We start from the raw sequence: 15,933 nt of genomic DNA, 5'->3' as shown, positions 1-15,933 counted from the left end.
CCGGGAGGATCCCATGTGCCACGGAGCGGCTGGGCCCATGAGTCATGGCTGCTGAGCCTACGCGTCCGGAGCCTGTGCTCCACAACGGGAGAGGCCACAGCAGTGAGAGGCCCACGTACTGCAAAAAAAAAAAAAAACAAAAAAAAAATCTTTCAACAAACAAATGTCCGGGACAGATGGCTTCACAGGTGAATTCTATCAAACATTTAGAGATGATCTAACACCCATCCTTCTCAAACTCTTCCAAAAATTGCAGAGGAAGGAACACTCCCAAACTCATTCTAGGAGGCCACCATCACCCTGATACCAAAACCAGACAAAGATACTACAAAAAAAGAAAATTACAGACCAATATCACTGATGAATATAGATGTAAAAATTCTCAACAAAATACGAGCAGACAGAATGCAACAACACATTAAAAGGATCATACAACACAATCAAGTGGGATTGATCCCAGGGATGCAAGGATTTTTGAATACACACAAATCAATCAATGTGATACACCATCTTTAACAACATCTTAAAAACCATGTGATCATCTCAATAGATGCAGAAAAGCTTCTGACAAAATTCACCACCCATTTATGATAAAAACTCTCCAGAAAGTGGGCATAGAGGGAACCTACCTCAACATAATAAAGGTCATATACGACAAACCCACAGCAAACATCATTCTCAATGGTGAAAAGCTGAAAGCATTTCCTCTAAGATCAGGAACAAGACAAGGATTTCACTCTCCCCACTATTATTCAACACAGTTTTGGAAGTCCTACCCATGGAAATCAGAGAAGAAGAAGAAATAAAAGGAATACATATTGGAAAAGAAGAAGTAAAACTGTCACTGTTTGCAGATGACATGATACTATACATAGAGAATCCTAAAGATGCCACCAGAAAACTACTAGAGCTAATCAGCGAATTTGGTAAAGTTGCAGGATACAAAATTAATGAACAGAAATTTCTTGCATTCCTAGAATAAAATACCTAGGAATAAACCTACCTAGGGAGACAAAAGACCTGTATGCAGAAAACTATAAGACACTGATGAAAGAAATTAAAGACGATACCAATAGATGGAGAGATATACCATGTTCCTGGACTGGAAGAATCAATATTTTGAAAATGACTATACTACCCAAAGCAATCTACAGATTCAATGCAATCCCTATCAAATGACCAATGGCATTTTTTACAGAACTAGAACAAACAATCTTAAAATTTGTATGGCCACACAAAAGACCCCAAATAGCCAAAGTAGTCTTGAGGGAAAAAATGGAGATGGAGGAATCAGATTCCCTGAATTCAGACTATACTACAAAGCTACAGTAATCAAGACAATATGGTACTGGCACAAAACCAGAAATATAGATCAACGGAACAGGATAGAAAGCCCAGAGATAAACCCACACACCTATGGTCAACTAATCTATGACAAACGAGGCAAGGATATACAATGGAGAAAAGACATTCTCTTCAATAAGTGGTGCTGGGAAAACTGGACAGCTACATGTAAAAGAATGAAAGTAGAACACTCCCTAACACCATACACAAAAATAAACTCAAAATAGATTAGAGACCTAACCGTAAGACCAGACACTCTGAAACTCTTAGAGGAAAACATAGGAAGAACACTCTTTGACATAAATCACAGCAAGATCTTTTTTGATTCACCTCCTAGAGTAATGGAAGTAAAAACAAAAATAAACAAATGGGACCTAATGAAAATTAACAGCTTCTGCAAAGCAAAGGAAACTACAAACAAGATGAAAAGATAACCCTCAGAATGGGAGAAAATATCTGCAAACGAATCAACAGACAAAGAATTAATCTCCAAATATATAAATAATTCATGCAGCTCAATATTAAAAAAGCAAACTACCCAATCCAAAAATGGGCAGAAGACCTAAATAGACAGTTCTCCAAAGAAGACATACAGATGGCCACGAAGCACATGAAAAGCTGCTCAACGTCACTAATTATTAGAGAAACGCAAGTCAAAACTACAATGAGGTATCACCTCACACCGATCAGAATGGCCATCATTAGAAAATCTACAAACAACAAATGCTGCAGAGGGTGTGGAGAAAAGGGAACCCTCTTGCACTGTTGGTGGGAATGTAAATTGATACAGCCGCTATGGAGAACAGTACGGAGGTTACTTAAAAACTCAGAACAGAATTACCATATGTCCCAGCGATCCCACTACTGTGCATATACCCAGAGAAAACCATAATTCAAAACCACACATGCACCCCAATGTTCACTGCAGCACTATTTACAATAGCCAGGTCATGGAAGCAACCTAAATGCCCATCGACAGACGAATGGATAAAGATGTGGTACATATACACAATGAAATATTACTCAGCCATAAAAAGGAATGAAACTGGGTCATCTGTAGAGACGTGGATGGATCTAGTGACTGTCATACAGAGTGAAGTAAGTCAAACAGAAAAACAAATATCATATATTAACGCATATATGTGGAACCTAGAAAAATGGTACAGATGAACTGGTTTGCAGGGCAGAAACAGAGACACAGATGTAGAGACGTATGGACACCAAGGGGGACAAAGTGGCTGGGGGGGTGGGGGGGGTGGCGGTGGGATGAATTGGGAGATTGGGATTGACATGTATACACTAATAAGTATAAAATGGATAACTAATAAGAACCTGCTGTATAAAAAAATGGATAAAATAAAATTCAAAAAGAAATAAACTTAAGGTTGACATTTAAAAAAAAATGCAGAGTCTGATTCAGCAGGTCTGGGGTGGGGCCCGAGATTCTGTATTTCTAACAAGCTCCCAGGTGATGACAACATTTCTAGTTCATGTGAGTAGCAAACATGAATAGGTCTGTGTAGACAGGAGGCTGGAAAACAGGTAAGGGATACATCACACGAAAGCCACACTGAGGAGTTTGGGCTTCCTCCTTAGTGCACTGGGGAGACACTGAAGAACTTTAAGTAGGAAAGGGATACATCATATCTGCAGTTTTAAAAATGACTCTGGGGCTTCCCTGGTGGCGCAGTGGTTGAGTGTCCGCCTGATGATGCAGGGGACGCAGGTTCGTGCCCCGTTCCGGGAAGATCCCACATGCCGTGGAGCGGCTGGGCCCGTGAGCCGTGGCCACTGAGCCTGCGCGTCCAGAGCCTGTGCTCCACAACGGGAGAGGCCACAATGGTGAGAGGCCCATGTACCGCAAAAAAAAAAAAAAAAAAAAAAAAGACTCTGGTTACCGAGTACATGTGTGTATGTGTTCGGGGGAAGGGTGTGTGTGCGCAGCACATGTGTGCTCCAGAGACATAGTAACGTCCAGCCCTAGAGAAGTCACCTATAAATTCTCGGTCAGATGTGAGCAGAAGCAGCAGCCAGGTGGGGAAGCAGAATGGTAGGCCGTGGTTCTGAAACTTGAACAGGCAAGGAAATCACCAGGAAGGATTATTAAAACAGATTCCTGGGTCTAACCCCCCAGAATGTCTTCTTCAGTAGCTCTGGAGCAGCGCCTGAGAACCTGCACTTCTAACAAGTTCACAGGAGATGCCGGTACTGCTGGTCTTGTCTTGGGATCACACTTTGAGAACCACTGGTGTAGTGGGAAAAGCACAGGCTTTGGGGGCCATACAGATACGAATTCAAAGCCCTGACCCACCACTTCCTAGCTGTGTGACTTTGGGCGAGTTTTTTAAACTCTTTGAGTCTCCGGTTTCTCATTTGTAAAAAGAAAATAGTGAAATAATACTAAACTCATGGCCGGACGATTGAGTGATGATGGTGGTAAGGATTAAGTGAAGTACGCAGTGTGTGCTTGATAAGGCAGAGTGGCTTTGCTCTGGGCTGCACTGGGAGGCAGGACCAATTAAAACGAAAACAAAACCGTGACATGAGAAAACATGTATTGTTCTAAGCTGCTAAATATGTGGTCATCTGTAACATGCAGCAATAGAAAAAAATAATACAAAGGATAAACACAAAATTCCAGGAAGGGATATGTCTGACATACTCACTTTTTTTTTTTAGGTAGCTGAAATTAGGTTTTACGGGGATCCAATTACTGAAATAAGGAGTCATTTGTGCTGTCAACTCATTTTATCATTCCTGCTTTAGTCATCTGACACATAAGCAGTTGATTTCAATCCTGAGCCCCACAAGAGCAAAGATACACTACGTACAGAAGATAAACTGGAGTCCTCGTGGAATTTCTAATGCCCAATAAATCAGTGTTTCACTAAGTAACAATTTCTTACTCCTCTTGACAGTTTAGAGAGTAAAAAAGGAAAAAAATTAACCAAGAGCACCCTTTCTGATAAATAACAAACTATCAATTATGTGTAAACCAAGATTGTAAGATGATCATCAATGGATTTTTATACATGCCATCACAGCACTTTCTCCCTCCCATAAAACCTAACCCTATACACACCAACTGCTGCGCTCCTTCTTGCTAAATCCAAACATGTTACAGGCTAGCACGAACTGCTTAGCCACCACTCAGCACTGCAATGTCCAAGGATCAGACTGCTAAAACTGATGGAATCAGCATTCAAAGCAAGGCAGCTGACGGCACAGACTTCCATCAACTGCCATCTCCCTCTCTCTCATTCATACAGCAGCTCCCCTGGTTAACCTGCAAGGAGAGGAGCACGTGCTTTTCTGCTCGTGACGCTGCACGTCTTAGAAGCTCCTAACATACTGCTTCTTGCTGATCCTGACTGGCTCCCTGGACCTCTGGCATTCATCCTATGACCTTTATCATGTATTTACTACATATATACCTTGTTTATGTCCAAAAATGTTCTGACGGCTCTAGCTTGTGGTTTCTTACTTGCCCTTTGGCTCAGACATATTTAGATGCTGGCTGTTCACTGACTTTCAGACCCTCCTGATCAATTTCTGGGATCTGCCTGCCAAGAAACTGTTGCCTATCACCTGCTCACTGCCCATGCCTTTGGCCTGTACCACCTAGTTTTTGGATCTTTATATTTCTTGAACATCTGCTATTGCCCTGGCTCCAACATGACATCTGTTCTTACCAGTTCCTTCCTCTAGTCTTGAGCAGAAAAGCCTTAAAATTAACCAAATAAGGTTTGAAAACTTGGTTCATATACTGGTTTAATTTCCTAAATGCTACTAAGCGAGACAGATTTACCAAATGTTACTGAATTAACACGAGAGGAAGTACATGGATTCACCTGAATGTGCCTTTCTAGATACAAAATAAATCTACTAATAAGGTAATCACCAATCTCAACCAATCTGACAAAGTATCAGAACCCTGAAACAATAAACTAACGTTTTACTTCCAATTCTTACCCGCTGCAAAAACTCAAGAGGACTGTATTTGGGCCCCAAGACGAAAATTTTCTTTCCTTTTCGAGCCACGCCACTGAATACTCGAGCAAATGCAATAAAAGGCTCTCGGTCATTTCCTTCCTGGGCCACAGGTTTACGGGTCTCACTCTCCACCTCTTGCTCATCACCTGCCAGAAGCCAAAGGATAATGAGTGCCAGGAATGCTCTCTCCAATCCAGGGACTGCTGAGAAACTCAGAGGGAACAAGGAATATGCTATATTCAGCCCAGTTTCAGCAAGGAAACACCAAGAATGAAAGTATACTGATAAAAGCTACCTTTAAAGCTAAAAAGCCCAAGAGCTAAAGGATGAGTGTCCTAAGTTAAGTAAAAATCCCGTCTCACCAAAGTCTATTTAGGAAAGCTATACCTTTCAGCTCTTCTCCCTGTGGACTCGTTTCAAGGGCACTCCCGTCCTGGGTGGGCTCCAAGGGTGCTTGGCCCTGCGCGGCTGCCAGCTTCTCCGCGTGCCTTCGTCTTGCACGCTCATGCCTCTCAGCAATCTCCTCCTGAGTGAGAGGTCTACGGGACACCACAGATACGTTAACACCTGGCAACATCAAGCACCTCTCAGTCTCTTCAAGTAGAGAAACAGCAAGTATTAACGTGGCTGGAGAAGATGATGGTTGGTCCCCAGTCCCTTCTGGGCGGAAGGTTTCTCCAAGTTCTCTCCCTCACTGCAGCAAGAGGAGAGAAGGCCTATCGGGCTTTCTCTGAGAATGCTGCGTCCTCAGCTAGTCTGAGCTTATGAACTGACATGCGAGAGCCCATGTCTCCACACAGAGCCACACACAACAGCACGGAACCTTTCTTAGGTACCGATGTTCCTCCTCAATAAGGCAAAGGACAGGAAAAGGAAGGGTGTGAGTAACAGGCACCGGGGCTCAGAATACCCCTGTAGAGAGACAAGCATAAGACTTCAATGAGAAACTGAGGTTTTCTCCTCAAGTACAAAAATATATCTTCATGGAGAACTGGGGTCAGGCTGAACGCTGGCGACTCATCAGGATAAGAGGTCAAATGGTGATTATCAGTCATTGTGTTAGACCCAAGCACCACCAGAGAAAAGGCAGTGCGCGGGTGTGTCTGGCTGTCTGCTGGGGGGTTCATCTGGGGGGTGCGTCACGTTGCTTGATCCTGTCACTTTGTGCCTGCCTCCCCTGCTGTCCCCCACTGTGATTTTATGATTCCTGCTTCACCCCCGGTCTCTGACTTGACACCTGGCTGATAAGCTCGTCTCCCAACCTGCCATCCCCCATTCCCCTTCTCTCTCCTTAAGCACTAGAATCCATTCAGATGGCCATTCTGAGAGCGCACTGTCCACGCGCATTCTAAATGGCCACATGCTCGTAGACATCCTGATGTCAGGTACCCTAAGACCCCTTTTTACTTTGTGTGGGCCACCCTGGGAGGTGAACGCTTAAGTCACTGACTGTCCACCGCCATCCTCTTCAGACACCTGCCTGCTAGACAAGACCTCCCACTAGGGCTGGACACCAATGCTACTCCCTTAGCACCTGCCCCTCGAAATCGAAGAATTCGGTTCTAGGAGTCGGCCCCTTCTAGTCAGACCCATCCCAATGCAGGTGGTAGGGCTGTGCCGTAAGACACAAAAAAATGAGAGCGCGATCTTTGAGAATGGCTTGCTCAGGTGTCGTTAGGCAATCGAACCTGTTGGCAGTTTCGCTACAAGAGATAAGCTCCTCCTTACTGGAAGCTCTACATGTTAAAGGTCTTTCAAACAAGGACAAAAGCTGCTTCCTCATAATTTCTCGTCATGGCTCTTGTTCTGTCTTCTGGAGCAACATCCAACAAACCTTCTTCCCTCTGCTTTCCTTTCAATCATCTGCATTCATGCCCTTCCCCTCCCCCTTCTCTTCTTCAGGCTACACACTCCAGCTCCTCCTTCAATCGATCCTTAGATAACTTACCTTGTTTCTGGACTTTTGCTAAAATCTTTTATAAGAGTATCTGAAAAGTATGAATTAAAATATAAATGCAGAATACATTATTATTACTACAAACAGGGTGGGAAAAACACCCCCGATGAACTTGTTAGCACACGGAGAGAAACGGTCTCTTCCAATGGGCTTATCACTATGATACGGACATTGTGTTCTTCACTCTACATATATTATAGCACATATTTATCAAAACAAGTGACACAGGTATTATTACTCCTAGTTTACAGACGAGAAACTGGAGGCTTAGGAAATTTACATAACGACCCAAAGTGACATAGACAATAAATGGAGGAGCCGTAATTCAAATACAGATAACTCCAAACTCTGTACTCGTTATCATCAGGCTATGTCTCCCATCCAGAAGGAATTAAAGACGATAAAATCATCATCACATTAAGTAAATGTGGTTTTATTTTAGCTTTGGTTAAGAAAGAAGCATACCTGTTCACATATATTAAATCCTCATTCTGCCTGAGCTCATAACATGATTAGCATTTTATGTTTACTAATCAGCATCAAATGCATGCAGGCTTGCTGTCCATCTACATGTTTATCCAATCCATCCAGTTAACGTCTACTATGTGCCAGGCACTGCTGTGAGTACCAGGAGTGGTGGCAGAGGTAAACAGAGCAGACGGAAGAGAAGTCAGCAAGGTTTTATATGAAGAACCCATTGTGTAAACTAGTATTTATTGAGAATAAAGAGGAATTTATTTGCAAGAAAACAGAGCTCTACTAGTCAAGGAACATCTGTGGGCGGTGAGTTATTGAGGCTGTAGTTGAGCTAACTATGGATGACAGTTCTGAGGGGACGGCAGTCAGCAACAGCAGGGATTAAGGAGACCAGAGGTGAGAATGCTGACTGGAGCGTCAAATGGCAGACTGGGGAGATCAATCTGGAGAAGAAAGGAAAAGAGGCAACGACACAAAACCACCCACCCTCAGGAATCCAAGCTGAATGTTCCTGCTCTGGCCTCTGTGAAGCTGGCCAAGGGGTGGGCTGGGAGAGTGTCAGAGAAAGGGCTGGAAAGCTGGCCGTAGTTGGTACGATCAGTAACCACACCACCAGGTAGCTGAGATGATGGGAACCAAGGGACCAAGGAACGCGGCTTCTATCTGAAGATCACGTCTTGTTACTACAAGAAGTCGGTTCTCAAGAAGGAAGCCAAAGGAACACAAAGACTCAGGATTCAGAGGGAGAGGAACTGCCTCAAAAACTCCTAATAGGATGTTACCTAACAGGTACTTATCAGCAAGTAAGTATTCAGCAAGAATTTGATAAGAGTACAGTTGAGAACAGCAAAAGCAAAGGCCCAGAATCTAGAAAGGGCAGGCAGGTTGGAAGGCTGCCTGCCTAGATTTAGACGTGGAGGTTAAAAACTGCACAGGATGACATAGGCCAGATTCCACACAGCGAAGTAGAAGACCATAGGTTTTCAAGCTCAACAGATACAGATTCAAATACTGTTTTGCCCTCCTTCTAGCTATGTAACCTTGAGCGCACTACTTAATCTTTTTAAGGCCTCTTAATTTCCTCAGGTAAGGCTGAAACATTAAACAGTTCCATTCAGGACTGTTGCTAGATCTAAGTGGCATAATCAATGGTGAGGCAGGAATATTATAAGCTTAATAAACTGCAGCCACTCATTAGTGTTATCATCATTATTAATTATAACATAAAAGAGTAAGATCTGAGATGCTGCCGGAGGTACCAGGACCTTCTTCAGAAGTAATATTTATACCCTTTCTCTCAGGTTACTTGAAAAATTGTTACACAGAATGCCCCCAGAGTAGCTGTGGATAGCACAGAAGAGGAGCGTCCAAGCTCCTATATCGAGTGAATCTTTTCATTCCAGACACCAAAATCATACTGAAGGAAGGATGGCAAATGGACTGGCAGAGTTAGATACTGGGGCAGGGGAACCAGCTAGGAGACTGCTGCAGTAACTCTCACAAGAAATGATCGGGATCTAATCATTAATAGTAGTGAGGGGTGGGGGGCAGTGCAGGTGGGAAGGAGGGGAAGACACATGACCAACTCATACGATGTAGAATAGATCCTCCAAGACTCTGGAAACTTGAGAAATGAGCCATCTCCCTCCACACACACACAATACACATGAAGATCAGCAGAGATACTCACCCATCCAACAATCTCTACTGGGGCGGACAAGACAGGCTCAGATTAGACCCTGCCTGATGTTCAATAAAAGTTAACTGTGGCTACCACTACTCTTACTGCTCTTCAAACTGACATGAATTCAAATCAACAGTCCCGGAGCTGATTTCAACAACCATCTCCCACAGAGGTATCACAAAAAGATAAAGTACCCTGCAAATTTTATGTTCCCGCAGGGGCTGCGGCGTACGAATTCCAGGCTGAGGAGAGAAAGCATTATCTGCACCTTCCCACCCACACCCTCACTGCAGCCTCCACGAACCTACACCACTTCCCTGGCCCAGCCCAACTTTGCCTTTATCCTTACCTTTGCTTATTCCGAGGCAAAGCCTTAGCATCAACTGCAAACATTTTGGAAACAAAGATAATAACCGGAGCAGTGTCTTCGCTTCCACATTTCATAAAAGCTAAAGAGACCGGAAATAAAACTGTTACTGTTTTTTCCCATTATTAAAGAGCCAGATTTTTCTGAGAACAATTACGAAGTTTAGAACATGGCATCATCTAAATACATAAGCAACCTATAATCTTTTACCACTATGATAAAAATTGCATCTGGAAAAGTATAAAATTGCTAGAAAAATAGTAGAGCAAGAGCAAGAGAACTGGCAGAAATGAGGAAAGAAAAGCAAAACTGATAGGGTGGGAGAAGGGCTGGAGGAACTCCCACATAGAACTAAAGCTAGGAAATGGGCTTAACCACCCACCATAAGCCCTCAGAAATGTTTCCTGTGGAGAAGGGATAGAACTGAGAAATTTTACCAAAGGTCAACAGTCAATAGGTAGCTTACTAATAAATACATAAAAACCAGTAGCTTTTCCAATCCCTCACAAAAACAAGTTAGAAAATAAAACAGACAAAAATATCTTATCATGATAATAACCAAAAACCTTAGAAATGAATTAAGATTCAATACTATAAAGATGTCAATTTCCCCTAAATCTATAAATTTTAACACAATTTCCTATCAACATATTGACATTTTTCTTAACCTACATAAAAAATCCATTGGTTAAGATAAAAAACCATCGGTTAGTAATTTTTTAAAAAAATCACCCCACATCAAAATAATTCACACATAAAGAATTCAACAGTAAAATTCAAATAAGGGGGATTCCCTAGTGGTGCAGTTGTTGGGAGTCCGCCTGACAATGCAGGGGACACGGGTTCATACCCCAGTCCGGGAGGATCCCACATGCCACGAAGCGGCTGGGCCCGTGGGCCATGGCCGCTGAGCCTGCACGTCCAGAGCCTGTGCTCCACAACAGGAGAGGCCACAACAGTCAGAGGCCCACGTAGAGAAAAAACAAAAACAAAATTCAAATAAGGAATAAAGGAAGCAAGAATTAAATATCTATCAGAAGTCTTGCCAGGGAAAACTTTGAAAGGCTGTGAGGAACAAAGTGACACGCCCTGACTTCAATTTTTAACAGGATCACCCTGGCTGCAGTGTTGAGAAAACACGAAAGGCTATCAAGAACAGCAGCAGGGATACCAGCTGGAAAGCTATTGTAATAACCAGATGAGAGATCATGGTCCAGGGAGGACCCAGGGAGGCAGAAGTGGAAATGTTGAAAAGTAGTTGTTCTGGATATATTTCAAAGGAAGAGTAAACAGGATTTGCAGATGGACTCGATGCAGGGGCATGAGATAACTGTGGGAATTAAGAGCATGCCGTTGTCATGTAAAGCCTTGAGACTGGACAAGATCAGCAGGTAGAAAACAGATGAGGTCCAAAGACTATAAGCCTTGCTTTGGGGTATCCCACAGTTAAAAAGTCAGGGAGATGGAGAGGAACTGGAAAAAGAGATTAAGAATAAACAGCCAGGGCTTCCCTGGTGGCGCAGTGGTTGAGAGTCTGCCTGCCGATGCAGGGGACACGGGTTCGTGCCTGGTCTGGGAAGATCCCACATGCCATGGAGTGGCTGGGCCCGCGAGGGGCCCGCGAGCCATGGCCGCTGAGCCTGCGCGTCCGGAGCCTCAAGAGGCTACTGGAAGTTCAATCTGGAAATTCCTTATGAAAAGTTCCAGCAAAGCAGATTTAAAAGAGCCTATATGGTCAGCTGCTATTCTTGCTGGACCTATAAAAATAATCAGGCCAAGTTTAATGAAACTAAACTTACTTTGCAAACTAATTAGTCTTAATTTGGCTATCTTGGGTAGAAATGAGGGTGATTTCAGAGAAAAAAAAATTATGTTTCAATAGAAACTATAATACACACTTGTGGATAATCGATTCTAGTTCTGTTATCATCTTCGAGGTTTTGTTTTTCTACTGGTAAACTGGACTGGATCCTGAATTCTTCTAGTTTCCTCAAATATTTGGCTACAACTCTCCAAAGTCACATTTCCAATTTTTCTCCCACTTTTGATTCGGAACCACTGAGAACCAAAGCTGCCGCTTTCCTGAAGCCCTGCAAACTGAAGCTGAACAACCTGCAATACATTTGAGAGAGACCACCACACAACATCCCATGTTTAGACAATCTTCAGGCCCGTTGCTGTGTAAGCCGCTCAGAAAGTTTACCTGAACGCTCAACGACATCATCAACGACACTTCACAGTGCAGATGATACTTGACTCGGACATCTAGAAATCTTGACTGGCTGCCTCCTAGGTTCAGAAGTTGGTTTATAATTTGCTCCAACCATTAACCTTTTTCTTCTGTCTCCACAGAAATGCCTCTTATATATAATACCCGATTGCTTGCACCTTATAAACCTAACTTTGAGAGCCCACCTGCATCACTGCCTCCAGAAATGAATTTAACTAGACAGACTTACTGTCAGGCCTGAGACTGGTTTAATGAGATGGAACAATCTACGAACTCAGCTTCTGGACTGTGACACTCCTTGAAGACGTTTCAAAGGGAGAACTGTTGAAGAGCAAAATTTGCCACCCCAGAATGTGTTTCTCTGGCATGAGGATTAATTTAGGCTGATTATTTTTAAGAAGTAGAAGACTCAGGAAGTCTTTCTTTTTATGTCCCCTTAGCTGTCTAAAGAATTTAGATAAAGGACCTGGTCCCGGAATAGAGCTATCACCAGAAAAGAATATGCAGCTATCACTGCAAAGAATATGGGACAGGTGTGGTGGGGAAAACTGGAAGGACCTAGAGATCAGAGTCCACTCTGTGTCCCAGAGTCTCTGCACAGCCCAGCAAACATTCTTTTCAACCAAACTTTTGCTTTTCCATCTTCATGTGAATTGCCTTCCTCCCCTTTGAAGTCCTAAACCACTCACAGTATTTAAGGTGAGGGTTTCGGCCAGTTATTCTGTTTTCCCGGGTCTGTCCCATGTATATATGTTATTAAACTTTTGTTTGATTTTTCTGTTTTTTTTTAAAAAAAAAAAAAAGAAAAAAAGAATAAATAGCCAGGGAGACAGGGAGAAAGTAGGAGTATGTGGAAGCCTAGAAGTCAAGGAAGAAAATGACTCAAGGAGGAAGGAGTGATCGACCATGTCAAATGGTAGTGACGGATCTAGTCAGATGAGGATTGAGAACTGGCTGAAAGATATAACAAAGGACAGTCAACAGTGGCCCTGAGAACAGCAGTGACTTGGGGGGCAGGGGCTACAAATTCAGTAGATTGGGAGAAAAAGGATAGGAGAAAGTGAGTACATACACATGAATTTCATGGAGCCACACGGAGCTTGGAATGGGAGGATCCCTCTCATGGGGAGCGCATATACGGGGCTTCAAAAGAGCAGCACTGGGCTTCCCTGGTGGCGCAGTGGTTGAGAGTCTGCCTGCCGATGCAGGGGACACGGGTTCGTGCCCTGGTCCGGGAAGATCCCACATGCCGTGGAGCGGCTGGGCCCGTGAGCCATGGCTGCTGGGCCTGCGTGTCCGGAGCCTGTGCTCCGCAACGGGAGAGGCCACAACAGTGAGAGGCCTGCGTACCGCAAAAGAAAAAGAAAAAAAAAAAAAAAAGAGCAGCACAGCCCCTGAAATCACTTTTCCACAGTCCCTGGGGACACAGCCATGGTGGTGATATGGCACTTTAGGAACACATTCCTGGCTATTTAGGAGGATGGAATACAGCATGATTATAAGATTATGAAATGTGATCAGGGCAAAAGGTAGCGGTCTCAGAGCCTCTGGTATACCCACTCCACTGGCAGAGCAAAATGGCTCTAGCAAAACTGAAATGTTAGAAAACAAAAGGCAACTGTTGAAATGTTTGTGAAATTGTTTGTCTGTGGAATTGGCCATTTGGCCATTTAGCAAACTAGCATTTAGCAAATTGGTCTAGAGTAGTCTGGACTTAGGACTCAAAAATATGTTACCTGCTGTGTTCATCTTTACCTCACCTGCTTTCAGTGCCTGGGTTTCCGGTGGAAGAGAATCAAATGTTTGCGATCCTGCGCACATCAGTTTCTCCACTCTCTCGGCTGTAATATCAAGGGGACTAGGAAGTTTCTGACACACCATAGCTGAAGTCTGCTGTTAAGGACTCAAAACCTTGAGCAAGTGCCCTCCACCACGGCAGAGAGTCACAGTATGCACTAAATACTGAGGTAACGATGTACGTCTATAAGATGCCTGGGCTATAAGGCAGCACTACGCCATATGTTACATCTCAAAATATGGACACAATTTCAGGGAGTTCATGGACACTCTAGAGCCCAGAAAGGATCCTCATGATAGATATTCTAACACTGACATCCTATGGAACAAGTGAGGAAGGACAACAGAACTTAGGAGCACAGCTAACTGTGACCTTTTAAGTCCTCAAAATCTTTTATGTGGTTTCATAAACTGGTACAAAACAACCATCAGCCACAAGCTATGATACAAGAAGGTCCCCCACCAGAGCGAGTGCCACTGTAGGGGTATGTGTCTATCACAGCTCTGAGATCCACTGCTGGTTCACTCCCAGGACACTGCACCCCCAGCCCACTGCAGCGGTACGGCTGAGTACACACAGGTCAAGGAAGAGAAGACAGTCTAAATTCATCTATAAAATCACTTTAGTTAATGTAAGCCATTTAAAATCAAGTCCTTTTGGAATCACTAATGTGAGAGGAAGTATCAACAAGCTAAGGAAAATATGGGTCTAAAATGAACCAGTGCTGTATAAAAAAATAAATAAAATAAAATTCAAAAATAAATAAATAAAATGAACCAGTGATCCTAACACAAACATCTAAATTATCTACTTATATGTAAATCTTAGTCTAAAAGTTTTTATTTTACAGATTACTAAACAAAAACTAAAAACATTTTTTAAGAACATTCAGGTTGATATTAGTATTAGTCCTAGTTAATATTAATATATTCATTTTTAAAGTACTTAATACAGTTTCATGGTGGAACCTTAAATAACCCCAGAAGACTTTGGATGGAAATGCATTATTTTCAGAGGATTTCCAGATTGCCAGTAACACACTGGTTTTTCTTGTTTAGTCAAATCTATGATTTCATTAAAAACCATTAAAATAAAGGATACCAAGAACAGCCTCAGATATGGGAAGCCACTGACTGCAAATAGCATTGATCTGAACTTTAGGGTCTGAATGCCGTGCCTCTCGGGCTCCAATTTTTAATCCTAAAGAAGTCACGATTTTATCAATTTTTTCTTTGTCCCTATAGTAAACGTACAGGATGGGTGGGGGGTGAGGGGTGAGGAGAGAGAAAGATCACATAAAGACACAAAGGAGTAGTGAGGAAAAGGGACTCAACATTGTTTGACACATTTATTCCTAATGTATTATTTTTACTACAAAAAAGTAAAAATGCTTGAAGGGGCTCCTGCCACAGGAGAAAACTGCTCAACCTCTACCCATACACTTCCAAATGAACTTTTCTTTAAAACGTCCCACGAAGCACCATTCCACAATCTCCCTAAAAAAGCTATGTCAACTGGTAAAGCAATTGTATAAATAAATACTAAAAAAATCATTATTCCATCTCTGGAACAACTTAGAAATTTACTGAAGCAAACATTCTTTTCCACTTGTATCAGGCAAGTTTTTCCCCCAAGTGCCCCATTAGTGATCCTTGATATCAAGCATCTTTTCTACTACAATTACTATTTTATTTTAAACTGAGTTTGTATAAACAAAAGTCTAATGTTTCTTTCCATCCTTTATATCTCTTCACCTCAGCACTCTATAAAATATGGCTGTTCTCCCCCTCCTGTCACCCTTTACTTGGGTTACACATACTCCTTTAAATTGTTTCCAAGCCCTGTAATCAACTCCTCTGTAAAGGCTCTGTTCATTTTTTCAGTCTGTCTCAGCTTTCTGAAGTGTGACTCATCAAACTGAAAAGTGAGGCAAATTATACTGCCCAATTTATGTAACAATTTATAACAGCCTTACTTTTTCAAGACAGCATCATACAAACTCCATATATTTTCCAGGATCAACTGTACAAATAAAGGTTTCTTTCCTTTTGCCTGTAAAAAAGGATGAATGGGCTTAAATTTC

General features: G+C 42.6%; 1 protein-coding gene across 2 annotated transcripts in view; it reads right to left on the bottom strand.

Annotated features, from left to right (window-relative positions):
* EFL1 (elongation factor like GTPase 1) overlaps window positions 1-15,933 on the bottom strand; it is a 128,499-nt gene that overhangs the window by 87,622 nt on the left and 24,944 nt on the right. For both annotated transcript variants that reach the window (XM_065871813.1, XM_065871814.1), the window contains 6 exons: window positions 15,826-15,902; window positions 14,952-15,088; window positions 13,813-13,935; window positions 9,805-9,904; window positions 5,725-5,876; window positions 5,317-5,483 (listed from right to left, as the gene is read on the bottom strand). In XM_065871813.1, the coding sequence (XP_065727885.1) occupies window positions 5,317-5,483; window positions 5,725-5,876; window positions 9,805-9,904; window positions 13,813-13,935; window positions 14,952-15,088; window positions 15,826-15,902 (756 nt within the window). The remainder of the gene's footprint in view (window positions 1-5,316; window positions 5,484-5,724; window positions 5,877-9,804; window positions 9,905-13,812; window positions 13,936-14,951; window positions 15,089-15,825; window positions 15,903-15,933) is intronic.

This window comes from Phocoena phocoena, chromosome 2, assembly GCF_963924675.1.
Source record: "Phocoena phocoena chromosome 2, mPhoPho1.1, whole genome shotgun sequence".
Lineage (NCBI taxonomy): Eukaryota > Metazoa > Chordata > Mammalia > Artiodactyla > Phocoenidae > Phocoena > Phocoena phocoena.
This window is presented reverse-complemented; position numbering and strand designations above follow the sequence as displayed.